We start from the raw sequence: 25,827 nt of genomic DNA on the forward strand, positions 1-25,827 counted from the left end.
ACAACTTCTTTCAGAGCTATAGCAGAAATAGTTACCCCTTAGACTTCAATAGCACAATAGCATAACAATAGGGACCACAACTTCTTTCAGAGCTATAGCAGAAATAGTTACCCCTTAGACTTCAATAGCACAATAGCATAACAATAGGGACCACAACTTCTTTCAGAGCTGTAGCAGAAATAGTAGCTATAGCAGTAACACTTACCCCTTAGACTTCAATAGCATATCAGTAGCAACCACTTACTGGTTTCCTAGCTATATCAGAAATAGCAGCTGTAGCAGCAACACTTAACCCTTAGACTTCAATAGCATAATAACAATAAAGGCACAACTAGCATTAACTAGCATGGTCATAGCAACAAAATAGCCAAAAAATCTGTATGTCTTAACACAGAAAAAAGCAGATACAAACCCAAAAAAGCCAATCCTGCGCTTTACTTGTGCAATGTGACTCTACAGCTGTCGGTCGGTAAACACTACTTGAGCACGCGACTAAAGTCATGTATATGGCCTTGTTAGATCTAATTTAAGGTCACAAACTAAATTTAATGCAAAATAAATATATTTTTAGTCATCTATCGTTTGCTTTCTCTCTTTAAATTTTTAGGTATATATATTTCTGTGGCTTCCATTACAATATCTCTAATTTGCTCTCATTTTTGGTTAATCTCCTCCTAATACGTTTTCCTCTTAGTTGTCTTGACATTTAAAGGAAAGGAACACCCTGGGCTAAATGTGCCACTGTGCTTATAGATAAATATAATAAAAACATGATTACAATGGTTCAAGGTACAATAGTAAGCAATTTAGTTAAAAAATAGACAACATATCGGAAATTGAACAGCGCCATTTTGACAGGTTAAGAGCAATTATGTGACGTCAGATTAGGTGGACGCATTCAAGCAAATCCAAGCGTCCATCGTCTTAGTACAGTATTTCAATATGGAAGTGCGGGATGTAACCATAAATAAAATCAATTAAATAGCCTAACATACCTAATATTTTCGGAATATGGCTTGGAGTTTTTATAATTCAGAAAATTTGGAACCAGAATATACAGAAAGAGAGTTAGTTTTGCGTCGTGCTGATGAGGAAAAAAGAAGAGAAGAAGAACATTCTCGAGCATAACAAGCCGTCGAAGAATGGTGTACTTGCGGCCAGTGTATCTGTACTGTATGCCTTACTAGGCCTAGAACCAACAGCCTCCGTTTGGAAGGTTTGCCAGTTAATTCCCCTACCAAATCCCGTTTGAAACAGCTAGGCAATAAAAGTAACAATAGATTAACAATGCTTGCAGAAGAAAAGATCGATCGAAGGTTTGTTTACCAAGTCAGCGCATGCTCATACCGTGTCATCGCCGTCCTGCATTACCGCATGTCGCGTTATTAGCCAATCATATTAGCGGATTTGCTTAGCCAGTAGAAGCGCCGAATGCAACCGCGAATCTTAAAATTTTCGTCGGCCGTATCTGATGTCACAAACAGGCTGTCATGAGCACAAGATGGCGATTTTCAAATGTATTGAAAACAGCTTTAAAATCCTGTTTACTAGAAAACTACAAATCCGATTTAAACATAAATTGTTCTGAATATTAAGTTGGTAGGGTTACTTTTATAATAGTTAGGTAAGATATTAGGGTGTTCCTTTCCTTTAAGGATGGTAATTTTTTTTACTCTAATTTCAGCCACCACAGGATTACTTCTACACTCTTCTCGTGGGTATGTTCTGCAGGTGGTTATAGCATTACAGAATCTTTTATCAACTTTAATAAATAAAAATGTAATTCTATGTTAAATCTGGGCTGTGCCACGTCCATACCTTCATGGGTTTTTTTTGGAACCAAGTATTTACTGATCATCATAATTTCGCACCATTAGATCAATCTTTCACCTCTGATCATAGAGAAAAAAAATGTCTAGTTTGTGGAAAAAAATGGCATTTGGCTTTGGCTTTGGCTTCCATTTGAACATGGTTCAGTGTACAAGTACGTGTGTGCTGCTTATTGACAGATACAATTTTCACCCAATTATTGTCCCAGTATTACTATTTTATTTTCCTTATTTAAAATGATACTGTATACGTTATTAATAAAGTATTAATAAAAATCCCTAATGTACAGTAGGCCAACAAAGTATAGAAACAATCAGAGACGAGTACATTTTACTCTTCCCTGATCCAATTTATACGAATAGTAGCATTGTATACACCATAAACAAACAAAACGTTTAAACCCAAATCTATTTTGGTATGGATTAGATAAATTTTTAAATTGTAAATAGGCATATGGTATTCCGATTTTAGCTGTTGTATTGGGCTTCAAATTCCATTCTCAGTATCGATTTGTACTCATCAAGACCACCTTCCATGGCCTTTACTGTACCTTTGCCACATACCCACAACTCTCTGCAAACAAGTTGAATTAAAGATTCATCGTGAGATACAAGTATAACTCCACCCTACAGAAAGCAAAAGTAACAATATAATAAATGAATTAATAAATAACAATAAAATTGGCATAAATAAATATCCTTATTAAAACTTAGGCTACTGAATCTAGCTAAAAAATATGGTGAACTGGGACAAATTTCTTAGGTGGTCTAAATCCAACCGTTAAGGAGATATGGGGCTTCAAAATAGCAAATGGCGGCCATGTTGTAATTTATGCTAATTAACCCTCTTCCCGGTTTTGGTAAACTTTGGATATGATGTTCATTTGGACCATATTAACCAGACAAAACAAAAACAAAAATCTGTTGCAATTTGTTCTAGGTTCGTCCTATTTTTTACTTATCTTTACTGGACTATAATAGAACACAACATTGTGAAGTGTTAATTAAAAGTTTTTGAGATGTTTCAAAAAAGAGAACCCACTATAAACACAATTGAGAAATGGCGGGCGGGTCTCTTTTGTCAAGATTTCCTTACTCTCGAATACAATATTGAGAAGTTTTAGTCGACTTTCTGTTTTCGAGATTGTTGATTGTTGAAAACAGATCTTATTAAAATTTCTCAATATTGTATTCTATGGGCAGTCTTTTGTTTTTAAGAAATCTCAAAAACAGAAACCTCCTATGAAACACAATTTTGAGAAGTTTTAGTGGGGTTTTCAAAAACAAGAAACTGCCCTATAGTTCCGATTATGAGATTTCCACTATAGAAAACAATATTAAGAAGTTTCAAGAAATTCTCTATAGAACATAATAATGTTAAGTTTATATGGGGTTTCTGAGACACCCATATACAACACAATATTGAGAACTTTTAATCAAGGTCTTGTTTTTTAGATTTTTGAAAACGGAGAATCCTATAGAATGGTGTTTATAGAATTATGAAGAAGAAACCTGAGCCTAAATCCAAAAATAATTCTACAAGTTCAACTGACAGGCCTAGTGTCAGTGATAAACCATGTTGGATGTCCTGCATATGGTAAAGTTTGTCACAACTGCAACAAAATACTGCAGAACGAAAACAGTGAGCACAATTCAAATGTATAGGCCTAACAGTGATGAAACAGAACTGTTCTAACTGTAGTAGAAAATAAAACGGAGTCAGAATATAAAGAAAGTGATGAAGATTGGAATGCGAAAGTATAGAAAACCTTTACAATTAAAGATTGACAGTGGTGCACAAGCTACTTTAATGCAAGAATTAGAGACAGCAACATACTGTAAAACTATCCACGTACATCGGGGAGAACATTCCAGAAGGGGAAGTGTACTTTGAAAATAACACACAAAAGGCATTGTTACAAAGTAGACTTTATTGTTGTTGAAAAGGGTCAAGACATAATTGGTTGCAAATCTGCTGTTCGTCTGAACCTGAACGAAATAAATGAAGATGTCACAACTAAGTATGAGGAAGTGTTTGATGGAATTGGAAAAATGAAAAAAGCAAAAAGGAGCACAAAACTGAATTAAAAGAGGATGCGAAGCCAGTTATTCACCCACCAAGAAAAGTACCATTCATGATGCAAGACAAACTAAAAACACAGCTTAATGAACTGGTAGAAAAAGGTATAATCCAAAAAGTTGATTATCCTACAGATTACAGGTAATAGTTGAAAAAGCAAATGGTAGCCTCAGATTGTGCTTAAATAAATCCATAAAAAGAGAGCAATACCAAATTCCTACACTTGATGAATTAATGAGCAAGTTAAATAATGCTAAATACACTTGATGCTAACAGTGGATTTTGGCAAGTATATCACTGGACAAAAGTAGTTTCAATTTGTGTACTTTCAACACAACATTTGGTCGTTATAAGTTCATGAGACTGCCATTTGGTATACATATTGCTTCAGAAGTGTTTTATAAACGAATGTCTGAAATTATAGAAACTGTAGAAGGTGCTCTATGCTATATTGATGATATATAATATATATGGTAAAGATATACAGGAGCATAACGAAAGGTTAGACAAGGTTCTTGAGCTTATGCGGGGGAAAAATGCAAATTTGCACAAACCAAAATACAATGTTTAGGTCATGTGTTGAATGAAGAATGCATTAAGCCAGATAAAGCTAAAATTGAAGATATTACAGAAATGCCTACCCCAAATTGCAAAAAGGATGGGAATAATTTAGTATATTGGTAGATTTATTCCTTCGTTATCAGAGATTTCTGCTCCAATAAGAATCCTGTTACAGAATGAAATACATTGGCATTGGGAAAAACAACAATCAGATGCATTTCAAAAGCTGAAGGATCTAACAACCGAAACACCCACACTTAAATATTATGATGTAAAAAAACCTGTAGTGATATCAGTAGATACAAGTAAAGATGGGCTAGGGGCAGTGTTAAATGGCTGGCCCAAAGATAGGGTAGAGATAGATAATGAGATCAAGCATGTGTAGTACATGCTCAGCATGCATAGAAACTAGAAAGGCTAACCCTGCAGAATCATTAAAACCTTATCCAACATCGGATAATCCAGTTCCTAAGAGGGAAAAAGGAGGGGCATGTTAACAGTAGTGGATACAAGTGTGACATTTGGCATGTTGATAGAACATGATATGGGGATACCAAAACAAAGATGATTTTCGGCCAAAAAAAAAGCCAACTTACAACAATTTCATAATTTTTTTTTCTCATAAATTACCTGCTAAGATAGTCCTAGTCATGATAGAACCAATAATAAGCAATTTGGAGGAGGTTTGCGCAGGGTTTTTTTAGGTTTGCGCTTGGTTTGCGCAGTTTAGCAATACCCGATTATCAGTGGATACTTTACTAACTGAGCATGATAAAACCATGTGTTTTTTAATGGCCCAGACAACCCATCATGTCCAGGAGAAGTCATTCCCGGTAACAAGAACTCAAGAAAGGCTTTAACAATTCAGATTACAGACCATGTTAAGAAATGTGCTTTGAGTTTGCGACATACAGTTCTAATAGCTAAACATAAAATCATAGCTGTCAGTGTTTTTAACCTCTTGGCAATAAGGAGGAAATGTCCCATTAAACTGAAAACCATTCGTCATTTGAAATAGCTCCTCTCGGCAGATTCTAGCAACTTTTGCAAACCGCGCTTCTTCATCATACTGTCGACAAGGATATACATCTTCCACATTTGTTGTATGGCCTCTTTGAATACTAGAACACATTTGTTCCCATCACAATGCGCTTGCAAACCCATGCTTTCAAAATGTTGTAGGAGGATTTCTTTCAAGCCTGTTTTATTGAATGATATATCCTCTCTAAGTTGATGAAGACGATCTTCAAACCAAGGATTTAGATGTGACAATTTAAATAAAAGTGTTCCCTCTCCTACTGATACGAAACCAATTCTGCAAATGCTCTACATTTCACTCGATCTCTTTCTGTTTTCGAAAATGTATTGGTCTGATGAAGATATTTTCTATACCAATTCCTAAATTGTGTCAAACAATCCATGTGATACTTTGCTGCAATAGCCACTAAGTCGCAAATATTTGCAAGAGCGGATAAAAATCATTCATTTCTGTTGCCATTTTTTGAAGTGTTTTTGTTGGTGATACCTTTGAGTATTCATGAATCTTTTGATGTGTATCTTCTCTGCAAAAAACACAGATTGTTGATTATATAGGACTTTTTCTGTCTTTTTGATAACCGCTTCTGTATATCTATCTATCTGTATATCTGATGTGACGGACTGGCATATAATGCATGTTGACCAGTCTATTGTAAGTATTAAAATGTAAGCTACGTCCAAAATTTACACCTAGTCATATAGATATAATGTTTCGGAAGTAAATTCTGTGAAATAAATAAACTTAAGTGACAGTCCTGGTGGTTAACAAATAAATATAAATGTTTTTTGTTGTATTAATTTGCACATTGTCACTATGGGTCTCTATACTTTTGATTACCTTACTGTGCATAGCCACATCAAATATTTGTAATTATTGGTACAATATTATTTTAAAAAGTTATTTAAAGTTAAAGTTAATTCAAGATAATGTGTAATTGCATTAAACCTTTAGACAATGTTTGAAAATATACTATAACTACACCTGAACCTAGTGTAACTAACCATTTGCTTAGGCCTAGGAAAGGTATCCACTTTGTATTTGCTTCATTCATTTTTCCCGGGGATGGTGTGCCTAGCCCGGGGATGGTGTGCCTAGCCCGGGGATGGTGTGCCTAGCCCGGGGATGGTGTGCCTAGACTAATTGATAATTTATTTAGACTAGATGGACGCATTTTCGTCTAATTTTTTGCAAGCTACACATCTAAAATAACGGACCAAGCTCCCGATAAATGCCGTTGCGCGCATGAATGGCGAATTCCAAGTCGCTTTTGGGATGTTTTTTTTAACATTCGTGGTGAACAAACAGCGGCGACAACGCTCTTGGGGCGGCTCCCGATAGGCCTAGGCCCCATATGGTCATCGTCGGATGAGTCCGTCTACTAATTTATTCATAATATCGAAACCGGTCATTCATAATGGTCAAGTTTGGTCTTATTTTGAAGAGAAGAAATAGGTTCTGATGAAGAGATGAGTTTTATTATGAATTACTGTATTTAGTATTTTTTTAGCATTTGGTAGTCAAAGATAAATTTAAAAATTTTTATAATTTTCCTAAAATATTTCTAAAATATGCATAATCCATACACCGCCAAAATAAGTTGTAACACAAATTTGATAACGTATTTGAAATGAAAATGTCCTTGGCATTATTTTTCTTTTTAATTTTTTTAATGTCTGTGTCTAGAAAAAAAGTTAGGGTTAATTATGTGACATATGCTTTTTAGGTCCCAGGGGAGCAAAATAAACTTAGGGGTCAATGTGGAGTTGTTATAGTTATAGGCTGCTGATTTTGCTAGTTAAATTTTGTAACTAGCAAAGTTTGCTAGTCGACAAAAAAAAAGGAAATTTCGAGCCCTGTCTATAGTCCCGTTGATAGAGGAACAATGAGACAAGACAATATGAGGCCTGGCATCACAAAAGTGGCGCAGAGTAGCAACCCAAACTTTTGAGATATTTAGCCTTGAAGTTCAGAATGTGAAAAATGGGCTATCCTATCCATTTTTAAATTTCAATAAAAAACGTTACTATAAACACTTATCTTTAACATATCAAAATCTTGTTCATGGAAAAATATCACACGTATGTGTATTTTGTTCCATTGAAAATCTATCAGGAAATTGTATTTTTGTTCACTGAAAAATCAACTTTCTTTACAGAGTTTTTGTAAACAAACCACTTACCCAAATCATGTCATGTTTGGTACCTATCTGTTCGAAAATATATCGGCTACCATAATTTTTAACAACCAATGGAAATTGGTTTTTATAAGGTGTTTCTAACAAGAATTTGTGAATCCTTGACTGTGATTGTCTATAGAGATAAATTATGCTCTCTGATTGACTGACGCTTTTGTTTACGATGAAACAGCTTGGCTTCCATCGTAGTTTTTCGAATTATCCACATATTTAAAAAAAATTGTTTAAATATATTATGTACCACACAGTGATATATTTTCGACTAGTTAGCCGTTAATTTGTTGAGGAGCTTTTTAGAGTAATAGAGTTTTGACAGAGAGTATTGTCGCATTGATCGGCGGGCTAGGCCAGGCCTAGCTAATCGGCGTCGCTACTTCATTGTTGATTTTCTCAAAATGAAGATTTCCTGAGCTAGAAAGTGACTCGTGTGTTTTCATTAATAACTCTTCATATAATAAACCAATTTAATAAACAACGCCTCATTTTAAAGCTTATTAAATATAGATTATGAATATATAAAAATCTATAAAATTATTATTTTATGATGCCATGCCTCATATTAATACATGATTATCGAATTCATTGTGTTTTACTTTGGTTTTTTGTTTTAACACAGAAAAAACACGGACACAGACAGACTACAAACTTGGCAATTAAATCAAAATGAACTTAAAATAAAATTTGGTTAATTAAAAGTTACAAAAAAACGCCGTAAATAAATAAAATACGAACACATATTTTGTAGGTCTAGGCCTACTGTATATAAGAAATGAAGAACTATGTATTAAATACAGATGTTTCAGGGTACCAAAAATATAATACGGTAAAAATTAAGATGTATTTTTACATAAATATAATTTTGTAGGAATAAGAAACAGAAGAATAAAGTGTCAAGTTTTAAGAAATGAGAAACAATTGAAGAAATACTGGTAAATAAATGTTAATGAAAATGCGTGCACTTGTCTATACATGTTTACCTAATAAAATGAACCCGAAATTTTACGCATAAGGCCTAATAATTTAGTTATCCTAGGCCAAGGCCAGATTAAGTCTTTACTTAGGCCTAATGAAAAGAGGCCTACAGTAGGCCATGGTTCAAATTCATATGAACCATGGCTTTGAACGTAGACGTGTGTTACACAGGCTCTCTGAGTTTCTTAACAGAAATCGATCTAAGGATATAGAAAAATCATCATAGACATCAAAAATTCACCTAGTATTCAAGTAAAGTCACTTCTTAGCACTAATTTCACTATCGATGAGCTACTAAAAGCTAGGAAGATATTATTTGAAGCTGCCAAGAACAAGTACTGTGATGAGACCCAAGATGGCGACGGGACACACACCGACGGAACAATGAATGGTTCAGACAAAACGCTAAGTACACTTTCCACATGTATTTCATATTAAAGTCACGTAGTCATCTGATGACATTAGTGAACTATCACTTTATTTGTTTGACCATCGAAATAGTTTCCCAAAGTCCTGTCTAAGTTCCGTAGTTCAACCGCAAAACAAGTTACCGTTAACCAAACGCTTATCGGTATCGACGCCATATCTGAACCCATAACAGAACCTACTATGCAAGCTCTACTCAAAGCCATACAAAAAGTTCAATCGGATATTAAATCACTTGATGACAAACTAACTGAACACATTTCAACAAGTAAAGCCCAAATGTCAGTTTTTATAAGTGAAAAAAGAAAAATTGACAAAATTGACAAAATAGAAAAGGAATTCGACGAGCTACATTCGATTGTTGACAATATTATGTTAATGATGTTTATGTTCTTCTTCAAGTGAAGAAGGTAACAAGACAAAAGAACAACCAACCATTCATATGGTAATGAAGTGTCCTGATTGTACTGGTCCATGTAGCTGCACAGAAAACCAACCAAGCCGGAACCACCGAGTTCTATTGTGTCTGAACCTGAAACCGACGAGGTTGTCCAAATCATCATCGATGATGACAATATGTTACACACCGCCGACTCCCGTATGCCGACAGAACAAATGATCGACAGAGTTTTTGATGATCTAAACCACAATGAGCAGGTATCATATTGACCAATACAGAAACAAACACAAGAAATTGAACATCGCAAATACTAACTCCATAGCAAACAACGAAAGGTCACCAGCTTCCGTTGCAGACATCCTGATCATTGGTGATTCCATGATTAAACGACTTCAACCCAGGAGACTGAGCAGAGCAACAAATGTAAATGTAATCTGCCGGACTATGCCAAACAAACATTGTATTGACAAAGTCATTGTACATGTCGGCACTAACAACATGTATGACAGTCCAGAGACGATTGCCACTAAAATATATTCTCTTGGCGAAGTTCTACAACCCAAGAAAGTTACAATCTCATCAATCATTCACCGCAAAAACGAGTCAAGTTCCCAACATAGAAACGTAGAGGACAGCAATGAGCTGTTGAGATCCATCTCAAAGCGAAATAACTGGGGATTTATAAATAACCGATACATAACTCCCGATCACTTGGTCTCCGATGGAGTTCATCTAAATTCATGAGGTGTGAGGTTACGCTTGACGAACATACTCGACCACATCAGAAATCAGACAGTGGACGCATATAGAAGAACCGTGCCAATAACTTCTTCCATTGGTAAGGTCGCATACACTGACAGGACAGAAACCAAGTAGGACAACCAGCTGAAGTACAAAGGTCTTTTCGATTAGCGAATCAGTATCTGCCAATACGACATCGGACTGAATCAACACCTGGGAGCAGTCAGAGAACTTCTCAATCCACAGAACAGAGGTCCAAAGGAACCCTAACTGATGGTATCATTCACAACCAAAGTGCCGGTTGTTTCTCTTTTGCTCACCTTAATGTGAGAAGTATAGTAAATAAATTCAACCAATTATATTATAAAAATATTATTTTCAAAAAAACCTTTCGATATTATCTGCCTAAACGAAACCTTTTGTGACGATACGATTTCAGACAACGAGATCTATCTTTCAGAGTTTTCGGTAATACGTAAAGACAGAAACCGACACGGTGGCGGAATCACAATTTATATCCGAAATCGTTGAACAAACTTAGAATCATTAGTAAAAAGGTTCATCTGGATCAATTGTAGAGGATTTGGACAGGACACGGTGAAATTTATATGCCACTATGAAAACATTCAAAAGAAAGTTTCGCGCCTTAGAAATCACAGGGTGTTCAGTTTACGTTGCAAAAACTTGGGCATAACGCCTACAAGTTTGAAGTTGAGAGTGCCGATCAAGACTGAAAAGGGAAGAAAGATAATCAAACATGCAGAAAAACTACTCTTAAACGAAAGAATCACAAACGTCAGCAAGGATATCGAAAAATTTGAACGGAAAGCCAGGGGGTGTGACCGGAAATTGGAAGAGCTTGTGGACGACAGAGGGATGCAAAGCACAATACGGAATCACATAAACAACTGCAAAGAAAGCGAATTCAAACGCACAAGAGATCGACAACTCAAGAAACTTGATACATGGAAAGCAAAAACACAACGATTAAAAGACAACCTAACACAAGATGCAGATCTAACAGGTAACCAATTAAAACAAAAATGGGTAATTAATCTGAGTAACAGAAACCTAAATTCACATGAAAAATCATTACTGGAGAAAGGCCTAAATTTTGCCGTCACCCCATCGACTAAGCCTATAGAAGACCTGATCGTAGCTAGTGAAAAAGCAGCGTACTTAGTGGGATCAAACGACCGTGATGCGCTTCGAAGTAAAATGGCCTCTATCATAAGCTCCGTAAAACTCCCACCTAGTAACATTACAAAAGATCAACACATTGCTTTAGATTCATTAAAGAAAGACAAGGACATATTAATCCTACCAGCCGACAAGGAGAGGGCAACAGTGATTCTAAACAAAGCTGATTACATACAAAAAGTCCAAGGGATGCTCAATGACGATAAGGTATACCAAGCCTTAAACCACAACCCTACCAAAAGATACAAAACACAGTATGTTAAAATATTAAAACGGCTCCTAGATGAAAAGAAAAGTAGCAATAAAGAGAAAGCTACTTTATTCCCAACTGAAGAAATCACACCAAGGTTATACTGTTTACCCAAAATCCACAAACCTGATGTTCCACTACGACCTATTGTGGATTGCATAAACACCATTTACTATAACTTGGGCAAAAAATTAGCTGAAATCCTCTCTCCGTTGGTTGGCACCTCCTGCCACCACGTCGACAATTTAAAACAACTAGTTGAGGAACTAATCATGCTTGACATTCCTGAAAATCACACATTTGTCTCGTTTGACGTAGTGTATCTTTTCACAAAAACCCCTACCAAAGAAGCCATAGAAATAGTAGAAAGGAGACTTTCACAAGATAAAACACTGAAAAAACGCACAAACATGGTCATCAGAGATATAATAGATTTACTATCACTTGTCATTAATACCACTTATTTCAGCTTCCAGGAAAAAATATATAAACAGATTGGCAGTATTGCCATGGGCAGTCCCATCAGCCCGATCGTTGCAAATTTGTATCTGGAGGATTTAGAAGAAAAAGCACTGCAAACAGCACCAGACGGAATGAAGCCAACATATTGGAAAAGGTATGTTGACGACATATTAGCTCTCATTCCAGAGGGATCAGCGGAACATCTTAACTCACACTTAAACACAATTGACAAAACAGGTAACATAAAATTTACAACTGAGCATATGTCTAACAATACATTACCCTTCTTAGACATCATATGTACACTGAACAATGGAGACCTGACGACGACAGTTTACAGAAAAAAGACCCACACAGACCAGTACTTAAATTTTCACTCCTGCCATCCATTGGAACACAAGTTAAGTGTGGTTAACACTCTGGTTGACAGATGTAAAAAAGTTGTCACTAAAAAAGACGAAAAACTAACAGAAATGAAAAAGACAAGATAATCCAAAAAAGATCGGAGAAAGGAAAACAAAATGTCAAACAAAAAACAAAAGATACAACCAACAAAAACAAAGGAAACATAGGGATACCATATATACCAAAAATATCAGAAAGAATTAGACGCTGCTTATCTAGTTACAATGTCAACACTTATTTTACTCCACAAAACAAATTAAGAAATCTTTTAGTTCACCCAAAAGACAAAATAAAAAATGATGAAAAATCTGGTGTAATATACCAAGTAAATTGCAACAACTGCGAAAAAGCATATATAGGAGAAACAGCTAGAACCTTATCCACAAGGATAAAAGAACACAAAGCAGATGTCACTTCACATTGTACAGGGATCCTAACACGTTTAGCCAGAAATTCAGCTTCAGAAATTGTTCACAACTCAGCCATCACCGATCACATGACCACTCACACTCACTTACCAAATTGGAACGTAAAAATACTAGGCACGTACGGAATCTTCATGGAAAGACAGGAAAATAAAAGAATCAATAAAAATAAGAAAACATGGTAACACTATGAACAGAGATGACGGCGGTTTCGAACTCCCAAAATTGTACAACAACTTACTAAAGAGGAGGCCCCGACAATCCCATTTGGGAAAACCTGAACGATCTATAGATGGCGCTATACCATATACGAGATCTAATGGTAACAAGTCCAAGTCACAGAGACTCACTCATGATTAAGCTGCGTCGTTGACCAGCGAAAGCTAGAGTAAAAAACGTAAGTTTTACGATTTTTATCTGTCTTTGGATCATCCAAAAGAAAATTTACTTGAATACTAAACTTAGAATCAGATGATATCGAATGTGTTTGGATTGAAGTAAAATGTAAGACGCTCAATGTTAATTTGTTCTGTTTACAGACCGCCCTCTAGTCCAGCTGAGTTTATCACTAAACTTAACGAAAATATTAATAAGGCGGTCTGCGAATGTAAACAAATCATAGTTCTTGGTTATTTTAACATTGACATGTCTAATAAAAAAAACAGTACCAATCCTTTAACCTCATGTTTTGACCAATTCCAAATGACCCAATTAATTAATGAGCCAACTTGAGTCACTAAATCAACACACACCACAATCGATCTAATATTTAGCTCAAATCCTGAACTTGTAAGCGAAAGTGGTGTATTGCCTGCTCTAATTAGTGACCATTATGTTGCGTACGGTATCCAAAATCGGAAAACTCCTAAAAACGGAAACGTTCGTTCATTACACTTTAGATGTTTTAAAGATATAAACCATGATGCCCTCCAATACGACCTAATGTGTGCACCATGGAATAATGTACTTTTTTGCGTTAAAAAAGCGTGGTCCATGTGGCACTGGTTGTTTATGGGTATTTTTAACTATCACGCACCAACCAAATGTAAACGCGTCTGAAATGCATCACTGCCATGGCTTGATGGTGAAATAATGCAACTTATGCGACAACGTGATTGCACGCATAAAAAGGCTTAACAATCTGGTTTACAAATAGATTGGAACACCTACAAAACGTTACGGAACAACCTTACTGATAAAATCCGGACCAAAAAATATGAATATTTTAAATCAACCATCGAAAAGAACAAAGGTGATTCGTCAATGCTATGGAAGAAACTAAAAGAGGTCCTTCCAAGCAATAAAAAATCAGCCCCAAATTGTATTATTTCCAATAATGGAATTACTATCAACAATCCTGACGACATTGCTGATATATTGAATGAAAAATTCTCCACAATCTGTGAACGTATGGCGAATGCTACAACCAGTAGTATATTTGAAACAAATCAAAACGTCTCTGAGTCAAATTCACTCGAACAATGTATATTGCCAGACATCACAGAAGAATTTGTTCAAAGTCAAATATAAGTAATATCTGCTGGTAAAGCAACAGGTCCAGACGACGTCAGTGTAACAATGCTAAAACTAGCTTACCCACACGTGACAAAGTCATTAACCCATGTCCTAAACCTATCAATACGATGCGGACATTACATTACAGATTGGAAAAAGGAGGAGACAAAAGTAACACTAATAATTATAGGCCAATTTCCATCCTACCAATTGTTTCAAAAATTTTAGAAAAGTGGTTACATTCGGCCGTCTATTCGTACCTTGATGTGAACAAGCTGATCCCATCTTGTCAATCAGGGTTTAGACCGTTTCATTCAACTGAAACAACGCTACATGACTTAACCAACGAGTGCTTACAGGGTAAAATGACTGGTACTGTTTTCATAGACCTGAGCAAGGCATTTGACTCAGTTAATCATGAAATTCTGTTAGAAAAACTCAAATGTATGTGCATGTCACCATCCGTAATGGAGTGGTTTAAATCATATTTAAGTGATCGCAGTCAATATGTAAACATTGGTGGTTTTGTAATCAAAACAACATAGAAACGGGACCCTTATATTCTTGATATATGAAAACGATTTGGTGACGTGTGTGCGACGTATACGTTTTCGTTACGTTGCAAAACCTCCCTATTGTAAATACAATTTAGATCAAATTGGTAGTCATCTTTAATTATGGTGGCCATCTTGAATTATGGTGGCCATCTTGAATTATGGTGGCCATCTTGAATTTTGATTCATAAGTGACTCATTTATAGGTAACATTCTTAGGATGAAATATCCAGTCTAAAAAGTTTGGAAAGGGCATTTAATGCGCATTATAAATACAATTTAGATTAAATTAGCAGCCATTTTGGATTTTGGCCGCCATCTTGGATTTGGGGCAAAAATCAGGATGGCTCCCAAGCTTATTTCATGAAGTATAATGTTAGGATGAAAAACCTTGACAGGAAAAAACAGCAGTTTTTCTTGGCTTAGACATGTCTATTACCTTGAAGTCTGTTAGAGCTTTCCCCAATGCTTCAACAGTCTCTATATCCAAATGATTTGTGGGTTCATCAAGAATATAAAAATTTGGTCTGAAAAAAGAAGCAAAAAGTAATATCATTATATAAAAAGATGTATGTACATTTACTTTCTTATATGATATGATTATGATAATTGATAATAATTATGATGATGATGATAATATGATACACCTGTTGTGAAAACATTTTGCTCTCAAACATGCAAACTACTACATTTGTGCAAACATGCACCCTCAAATGTGAAAATCTGTAAAAATTCATAATCCACTAATGTGCCGTTAAATGTAACCACTATCATTTTTTACTTTAAACGTGTAAATTGTCTTTAACCAAAAACCTACAGGTTTTCTAACATAATATGTTTTCAATATATAGCCACTTTTAGTAGGGTGAAATTGAAATAATCTGTTTTGTTTAAAAAAAAAAACGATCCTACAATGATGTTCGGGGATGCAGGACCGACACATTGTAGCTTCTTGCTGGAGATTGCAATAAATTGAAGTTCCTTATAGATGTCCTCTTATTTTTTTTCTCCGTTGAATCAAAATTGTTTTCATTCGCACATAACATTTACATGTGCTGGATTATACCGTACCAATATTCATTCCTATATTATTTCCTGATGTTAATTGAACTGATTTGTGCTGAAGAAAATGATTTGCACATTTTTAGAATTTCTTTTGCACATTTAACGATGTGATGTTTGCACATGTGGTTGTCTGTTTCCGCAAATGAGGCGAGTTGTGGCAAAACCGCTATCTTGTCGCACATGCCAGTTTCGTGAAAACAAGCCCTGAATGCCAGATTTACCATTGAACAAAAAAATCGATTTTCAGATTTTACCATAAACAGTTATAATATTAATATCTAATAAATGATAATAATAATATATAGTTTGAAGGTAGTTCATTGTAAAAAATTGCGAGAAACTCTGAAAAAGCCTCATAAAAATGATGACAAACACACATTTTAAGATGGATGCCGATCACATGTGTTTGGTATCATGGCTTTGTCATTCTGTAAATCTTTTGAATATTCAGTTAATAAAGGTCAATAAAGTATGTACAGCCAATCCTACTATATGATTGCCGAAAAATACCAGCAAAAATAAATAATAACTAGTAGTAACCGGTGCTCCGCACGGTCTTTGTTGACTTTAATATGGTTATATACTAATTCACATGGGATGAGTAAGCATGGGCGGACGCAGAGGGGTTGCCCCAGTTGCCCAGGCAACACTCTTAATTTCATGCCAAATGTTTTTTCTGTCACTAAATTAAAATTTAGATCCCATTTTATCATATATAATAACCATTAACGTTATAGAAGTCCAGTTTTTGAAGAGCCTATATGTAAATTGACAGTGTAAAATTAACCAACATTACAATACCGCGCACAATTTAACGCCGGCTGTCAACGTATTTTGTTGTGTGGATGTATTTTGTTGTGTGGATATATTTCTGATCATGCTCAGAATGAATTTCTGACTGTTTGAATTGTTTGTGTGCATCATGAGAAGGTACGAAAGGCCACTACACACTGTGTTCGTGGAAAACCCTGTCATATGGGTCGGTGATTACCCATCATTTAAGTATTTCCGTAGTACCCTATTTATCTTCATCTTATGTCCAAAATATTGGGCTAAATTTCCGTAGTAATTACAGACGTTCAAAACTTTGAAATAACAGTTTTTAATTACTTCTTTTTGCAAATTTCGATCATATTTTCTTTTCTGAAGTGTAGTTTAAGCAACACTATATATAATATAAAAATTTAATCTCTAACTCTGACAGAGTGTTCTAGATGGCATATGATAAATAAATGCCGATTCAAAATAAGCGGGCCTTCGAGTTGTTAATGAAGGCTTGTCTGACCATTCCAACATTATCTAGAACTTGTTTGAATAACGTGTTCGTATTTCTACCACGCTTCGAGCATTTGTCATCTTGGAAGAATAGCTTTTTCGTCATCCGATCATTATCGGATCTAATCAGATGTGCAGCATAATTTCGTTGCTGGGTTTTGATGAATGTAGATAAATCACATGTCTTACATATATTGTGAATGTCGATGTTGGTGTAATACAGTTTATAACATTCATCATCTAAAGTGTTTTTTTGCTGATAACCATTACGGATCATTCGTCGTAAAAACATACCAGGTCAAATCAAGTTTATTTGATTGTGCAGACGTTAAAATCCAGTTTTGACAATTGAATGTCAATCGACTTCGAATATAAGCTCGTAGGAAAATCAAACGAGTTTGGAGAAGAATATTGTGATTTAATAAAACATTCTTCATTGACAAAAATTTGTTTTTGGCAGATTCGATGCGACTAATGAATTCCCGGTATTCTGGTCATGGACGATATGAGAGCCAAGATAGCGAAACTTCTCCATATGTGAATTTACAATTGGTAGTCATGGTTTCTGTTTTAGTTGCATTTATTTTCAGTTTGAATTGTTTGAAAATGGAATCGATCAGGGAGAGTGATGATTCAAGTGAAGCAAACGAAAATAGATATAACACGATATCATCGGCGTAACCTGCCCAATCGAGTTGCGATGTGCCAACAGTTGGTCCACGTTTAATAGTTGCACATTCTTTGCGAGTAGTAGGTATTCGATATTTGAATTGAAAGAAATCTAATCTCTGATTGGTTGCGTGATGCATTAAAATTCTCATTACAAAGTCAATATATAAATCAAACAATGGAGGAGATTCAGGTCCTCCTTGACGAACACCAGCGGCTGTTGGTACGTTTTGTTCTTTCAACATCTATTGTAGTTTTTGAGTACAAATTTTGAAGGATATCAATAAGGGTAGTGTTTTCGAGTTCTGGTGGTAAACGAAGGCGTATAGATGTCCAGAGCCAGGATCTAGTGATATGATCAAACGTGGCATAGATCGTCAAAAAGAGGATATCCTGTTGTTGATTGATCGTTCGTGATTTGCTGAAAAAGTTTGGTCACAAAGGTGGCATCATTGGTGCCACGATTTTGACGAAAGCCATATTGATTGTCAGTGAGCTGATGATCGTACCACGATTGAAGTCTTGAAAGTATAATGTTGATGACACTTTTACAAACGATAGAGCCGATGTTAAGTCCACGATACATAGTTGGGTCACGTTTCGAGCCTTTGCCCTTCCACAATGCTTCAATTTTTCCATTATTTATATTGTTTATTCAATGCAGCTTATTCTTAATTGGTTTAATTTATTATAACTTTTTTAATTAATTTGTACTACTTAGCTTTGTTTGTTTTTTTTTTGTATTGTACAGTAGAACCCTACAGTAGAACCCGTGTTTTACGTACCCTGATTTTACGTTCCCTGGATTTTACGTACGCTTAAAATAACCGATGACGTCATCATTTTCTTACATTGAGGGCGCAATTTAACAACAACAAACAAAGCCATGGCTGCTGTGTGAATAATTCTGCTGTGTGAGACAAGCTACACACGTGCATTCTCCCTACAGCAGCTACTGTTTTTATTGATAGAAAATACAAGAACATTGATATTTTATTTATAACACTTTATTTAAACGCACAGGCTGTATATACTGTACTTTTCTAGTTAGGCCTCCCATTTTGCTAGGCCCTGCTAGCTTGGCCTGAATAGTCTAGGCAAGGCCTAGCTAGTGATGCCCTAGGGACCACCTGCATGCTGTACGTATTTGGGGTCAATTTAAGGTCAACCTGGATTTTACGAATCCCTTGTTTTACGTACGCCTTCCGGTCCCGTACCGTACGTAAAATGAAGGTTCTACTGTATAATAATGATGGAGTAAGAGCAGTTTTCTGTTTGGGCTCATGCCTATTACTTGCTCCTGGAAAGATAAAATGTAAAACATACTTTTAAGAACTTTTGCCGAATAAATATTATTATTATAATTTATTACCTTACCGGAAGTACTTTCGTCGGGGACATCCTCTGACGTTAAAAATGTCGCGTGTGTTTTACTGGCCGAAAAAATAGGCGGGATACGCTGGTATTGCTGTTTGGTAGCCCAATATAGAATGTCATTTCCGGCGAACTATAGGTGCCATTTATCATGAATTTTACGTGCAAGAGTACCATTTCCGGCCATCTGTCATTTAACAAAATTCTGGGGCCTGTGGCTCAAAAAGTTGTTATCTACGGTCCTGGACTCATGGGCAACCCCCTTAAAATAGTTCTGTGATCGCCCCTGGTAAGTATCATATAAGCGCACTCTTCCCTCATAAAAAGCCATGGATTTTGTTTACACCAAGTATTCCTTCACTTTTAAGTAACTATGAGCTACAAAATGAAAGCAATACTGGATATGGGACTTTACGAAAATGGAAGTCGCTAAAGAAAAATTGTGCTGTGTGAATATTAATCTAGGGTGCGCATCATAAAGTAACAACGTGCATGTACATGAGAGGGAGATGCAGGTTGAACTCTGATAATCAGTTGGCAGTTGAAAACATTTTAATGATAACATATGAATTGGTAATTTATAGAATTGAGATGTGAAGTATTGGCATAGCCTCTTACAGACTTGAAATCAACACAAAAAATGCATGATGTTGAAATAAGATGATGTGCGCGGACACTAACGAAAGTAGGCCTATAAAATACCAAACTATATTTTAAGTGTATTTTTCGTTGTGTATTATTTTATATTTTTCGTTAATATTGTTATATCCATTTGGATTCGTTTTATTTGTGGATTTTTTTTTTTACTTTTTTTTTTGTTCATTTACATTTTTGTTTATTTCATGATTTATTATATTTTGCTTTTTTTGTGTGTGTGTGTGAGGTTTCATATCCCTTTTGCTAGTTTTGTAATTAGGATTATTAGATTGAGGTCTAGTTTTGATTTTTAGCTCGAACTCGAACGTACTAAACATTGAAATCAATGGTCAAGCCGATTTACTCACTGAGCCATACCATGATTTACAAAAATCATTCTGTTCAAACAACAAGGTGTAATTAACTTCAACGTTAAAAAAGGTTTATTAAATAAACGTATGCCTATAGCTTTTTGAAGCATAGGCCTAGAGCTGCTAGGCCTAGAGGCCTAGCTACCATAAACCCCAAAACAATGAAGATCGAAATAAACTATTTATATCGCGGGGAAATTCTCTCTTCCACCAGTGTCTATTCTCTCAGGTGTAATAACACAAAGGCAAGTACACTCATAACAGAAATTTAATTCATTTTTAAAAATCTGTGATTGCAGAGGTGAGATATAGGTTTTTTTTAAAACAGATAATGAGCTGGTGTTTTCAGTCGCCATCTATATCTGTTCAATCAACTTTATTATTGCAGTTCAACCACCACCTATCCCCCTCAATGTCATGGGTAGCTTTGTAAAGCCAGTTACTTCTTATTTCAATTTATCAGACAGTTAAAATATATAATTATATGTAACACTGAAAATGCTAATAATACCAGTAGATGTATGAGTTGTGTACAACAAATATATATTATATATAATATTCCTTAATTGTAAGAAAACAATCCAAATTTTATAAATATGAAGATACCGCTCCATCATAAAATAATGAGACAGGAATGTGGCAGGCCGATACCATGCAATACAGACAATTCAAGTCTAAAGTTCATTTTTCATTTCAAAATTCTCATGATGGCAATTATATTTGGCTACAGAACTAATACATTGTAATTGTATTCATTCGCTCTCTGTTCATTTTTACAATTATTAATGCCAAAGTTTCTTTATTCGAGAGCTATCTGGACAATTGCAAGAGCGGTATACATTTACGTAAGGATGTAGGTTTTTATAGGACATATTTAGAGTTTTATTCGTATTCGTACTGAGGACATTTCAGAAATCGTGCGTAAACTTTTTCTCAATGCTTTAGAAAGTGGGTTCATACTTTCCGTACTAAATTGTACTAGCAATTGAAAACCATCAAGCCTACTAATTAAGTTGAGTTATTTATTGATGATTAAAGCAAATTTAGGTTAAACGATTTGCCCCGAATAAAGGTGCTTTCTAGGGGCCGAGTTAGTTGCTTTCTTGAGCACAGTTACCGCAAACATTGGAGGGTACGAACCAACTTACCCGTGTAAATATGAACTGGCTCAAGATACTAAACAAATTAGGATAGGCCTACAATACAAAGGATCACATGCCCTAACGCCGAACAACTTTTGTGGGTAAGAACCAACTAAAGTATAAATTGGCCCTAAGAAACAATTGAAAACCATTAGGCCTACTAATTAAGTTGAATTAGATAATTTATTGACAATTAAAACGAATTTACGATTTGCCCCGAATAGAGGTGTTTTTCACAAACTGTTGTACATTATATAAACACATATACAAATAAACTTTATTACTGACAGTTGCTTCTCAAAAATTATAAACGTCATAGTGGTGTATCATTACATGAACTTTACTATTTCAATCGACTATGAGAGTGACAGTTTCAACAAAGTATTAAATCGCTTTACTGTGTTTAGTGGTATTTGTAAAACATGAAAACAATTAATATTTCGTTACTGAATGGAAAAAGAATATATTTAAAAATTGTTCCTCTTTGCACCCATCCTCTTTCCAATCCCCCAACCCTAATGTTATACATACAAAACACAAATTTGACTCAAACAATTGGTCTCATTTTGTGACAACTTTCTCTTTCTGAATTAATTCCCAGGGTGCTAATTCACATAAATCACTGTGTCTATTTATCGTTCCTGTAAACGACATGTATTATTGTTCTGCGGTGCGCATATTTGAAATCGCCAGTTTTTTAACGCTGAAATTATACTATGTACTCGAGAACCATCTGTGGGCACGACCTAGATGGTACGGTCACTTCGCTCGCGTACCATCTAGTAGATTTAAAATAAACTTAATTTTGACAATATTTTGTAACTTTTTCAACTAAAACGTGCGCAAATGGTCTAAATCAACGTGTTCGTATGACGACATTATAATTTGAAATGATGTCAATCTTTTTTAAAATGACTAGGAAAGGCTGGAAAATCATAATTCAAGAGAAAAACACATGATTTTCATACGCCGTGGGAATTTTGGATATGCACAAAATGTCATAGAATGATATAAAAAACTAGATTTGAACTCGTCACTTCGACGAATTCGGGGTTATCCGTGGAAATGCAACATGCACATATGTTAAAATATGAACACCGACAATTATTATGCCATATCCTATGACATGAATTAAATATGTTTACAATGTTGAATTGTACCTATTTTGTGTCATAAAGCATAACAGTATTTACGGAATACACTGTACTGTATATGTTATATACAGTGTAGAATAGAAGAAATAAACCCATCTTTTATACCAATTTTAACATGACAAAATGAAACATGAAGGCAACAGTTTAGAGGATAATTACCGTATATTTCAGTGTATAAGTCACACCTATGTAGAAGACGCACCCCTAACTGAGAGTAAAATATCCATATTTTTTATATCGCCAATGTATACACGCACTTTATATTTCATCAAAACAATGTTTTTTTTTCACAATTTCGAGAGGGCGCACGTCTTCACAGACAATCATATTCGATTAGTGTCAATGTATATGCTAGGTCCATGCTATAATCAACTGGATTATATATGTACTAGTCGAATACTGTACACCGCATGGCCGCCAACGAGCTAGCTGGGTGTACCCACCACCACCACCACCACACGGCGTATAAAATAAGCCTAGGCCTAATACCATTCTAATCGTGACGTTTACATATGAAATATCAGTCGGTGACGTCAATAATCAGATTTGAGAGCGCCTAAAACATCTCCATAATGAACAAATCTTCTCATCATATTTAGTACATCACACTACATACTGCCTTGAAAACTAGGCTGAAGCAGGTTGCCATTTATAGGTAGGTAGTTTTATTTTAAACACGACAAACATTTACACAGGCCAAATTTGTATATGAATTCATATCTTCAATTCAACAGCTTTCATAATAAGTTTTAATCATGTCACTTTTTATTCCCATGAGCTATAAGATTAAAATATACTTTATAGATGATGATGTTTCGATGATGTTTCAATGAATATTGAATAGGCTGGCATTCAACTTACCGGTGGACAAATTCTAATGTGTTACATTTTTTTTTTTTAACTGGTTTTACTATTTATACATATTTATATATTCTTCTTATTATATCAATTAAATATTGTAAAATACTACTTTTCAGCCTTTTGGCTGCCATTGTATTATTGATTTATTTTTTTATGAATGAATAAATATACCTGAATATATAATTAAGTAACTCACGTTATTCATTTTTTTTATATGATGACGTAATAAAAAATTTAACTATTTGTAACTCATGTGAAAGAAAATTGATTTAGCAAGAAAATATTAAAATCTAGGAGAAAATGGGGAATGCATTAGTGCAATGCGCTCTATTAAACTACTAGAAATGTGTGCCAATAAAAATTACCATTGTTAAACATCATTTAATTAGGCATATTTATTTGTTAACATTCATTTAAATGTAATATATTTTTATAGAGAAAACGTACATTTGTCTTTTATTTACGTAAGAGAACATTTAATTAAGAAAAATTCATTTTATTGTTAGTATAGTATTACAATAATAAGCCCAGGTAAAGTACCAACAACCTATCATTTTTATCCTTATCACCTAATTATCTTCTTTGATTACATATATTTGATCAAGTAAATATTACTTCAATTTAGATTCAATAAAAATGATTATGTACATTTTATTGGTATTGTATTATAAGATTGTTTGAATTAAAGAACTCCTTGTTTTAAGCAAAAAGCCTGCATGAGGGCTATGGGGTCGAATTACTCTTTACTATTGTTTTAAAAAATAATGCGACCGGGATTCCCTATAATGTCAAAATATGGACGTAGTAATGATGTATGATTGTTTTCCATATATTTGTTTATTAAATAATTCAATGAAATGATCATATACACGTTTTAAGGCAATTAAACATTTTTGGCAGATGTTTCCTCTAAACAGCTACATGTTTTTGCTGACCGGGGATTTCCCTTTTATAAAAAAAAACATGCATTTATAGGGCCTGGTGTCAAATAGACAAGGCAGTAATGACGTATGATCGTTTTCCATATATTTTTTATCAAATTCAGTAAAATGATGATACACAGTGTGTTGAGGCGATAAACATTTGGCAGATGTTTCCTCTAAACAGCTACGTGTTTTTGCTGACCAGGGATTTCCCTTTTATAAAAAAAACATGCATTATTTATTAGTTGTGAAATAGACAACGCAACAATGACGTATCTATCATCTAAGTGATCCTGCAATTTTTATTTTGTATGTCTTTTATACAAAAAAAAATTTGTTTTTAACTGTTCTGTATATATCTTTTAAATGAGGCCTACTATGCTTTTATCTTTCTGTATTTTTATATGTAGTAAGAGTAAGAGTATCACAGTGTGACGTCACAACGATAGAGGGCGCTGCATGGTTGCTAGCCAACCAAAAAATGCGTTCAGTGCTACTATGTTGATAAACAGTAAAGATCTGTATTTCTATCAAATTATGCATCTTAGCTTGATTTTTTTTAACTTAAACTGTAGTTGAAGAATAGATTATTAAAAACAAATATTTAGTGATCTTTTGAAATTTTAGTTTGTTTTTATTAAAAATTATTTAAAAGTTTTAAGTTTTAAAATGACTACTTCAATAAGCCTATTCCAAACCATTGGTGACTTTGGAGTCACTCAGGCAGGCTCAACGTATTTTTGGTTGCGTTAGCAACCACGCAGCGCCACCTACCATCGTGACGTCAGCACCGTGATACTCTATAATATTTCTTTACTTTTAAATTTGTAACTGGACCATTTTGGAAAGCAGTACTGCGTTACTGAAAATGCAATCCAGTGAAAAGACTAAATAAAATAAATAAAATATGATCGTTTTCCATTTATTTTTTTATTTAAATAATCATATATACACGTTTTTTTTAAGGCAATTAAATTTTAATAATAGATTAATAACTCATAACTCATTCATAAAAAATAGAATGCAGCAATCAATACAGTAGGCATGGACCTACTTATCATGTTATAATAATAATTTAAGTCTTCATCACACAGGACTAAGCAGCCACTGACATCTTCCATGTAAAACAGCTCCCTCAATTATTTAACTTGGCCAGTATACCCAAATACGGTGGAAGCTGTGCTTTTTTCGTACGAGTCTGTACATATATTATACTTTTTGGGTCAGTAGTTTTTGCCATTATAGTATCGAACATTATGATGGGTATCTAAAAATGTAATAAAACTGGGTTTAAATGTAATATA

The 25,827-nt window shown here is 34.6% G+C and overlaps 1 protein-coding gene across 1 annotated transcript in view; it reads right to left on the reverse strand.

Moving 5' to 3' along the window:
- Window positions 1-2,026: 2,026 nt before the first annotated feature.
- The window catches only part of LOC144858623 (ATP-binding cassette sub-family F member 3-like), a 140,037-nt gene continuing 116,236 nt past the window's right edge, over window positions 2,027-25,827 (reverse strand). The window contains exons 18-19 of the mRNA XM_078714709.1: window positions 15,493-15,580; window positions 2,027-2,456 (exon numbers count right to left, since the gene is read on the reverse strand). Of these exons, the coding sequence (XP_078570835.1) occupies window positions 2,298-2,456; window positions 15,493-15,580 (247 nt within the window). The 3' untranslated portion in view covers window positions 2,027-2,297. The remainder of the gene's footprint in view (window positions 2,457-15,492; window positions 15,581-25,827) is intronic.

Source organism: Antedon bifida, chromosome 2, assembly GCF_963402885.1.
Source record: "Antedon bifida chromosome 2, ecAntBifi1.1, whole genome shotgun sequence".
NCBI classification, from domain to species: domain Eukaryota; kingdom Metazoa; phylum Echinodermata; class Crinoidea; order Comatulida; family Antedonidae; genus Antedon; species Antedon bifida.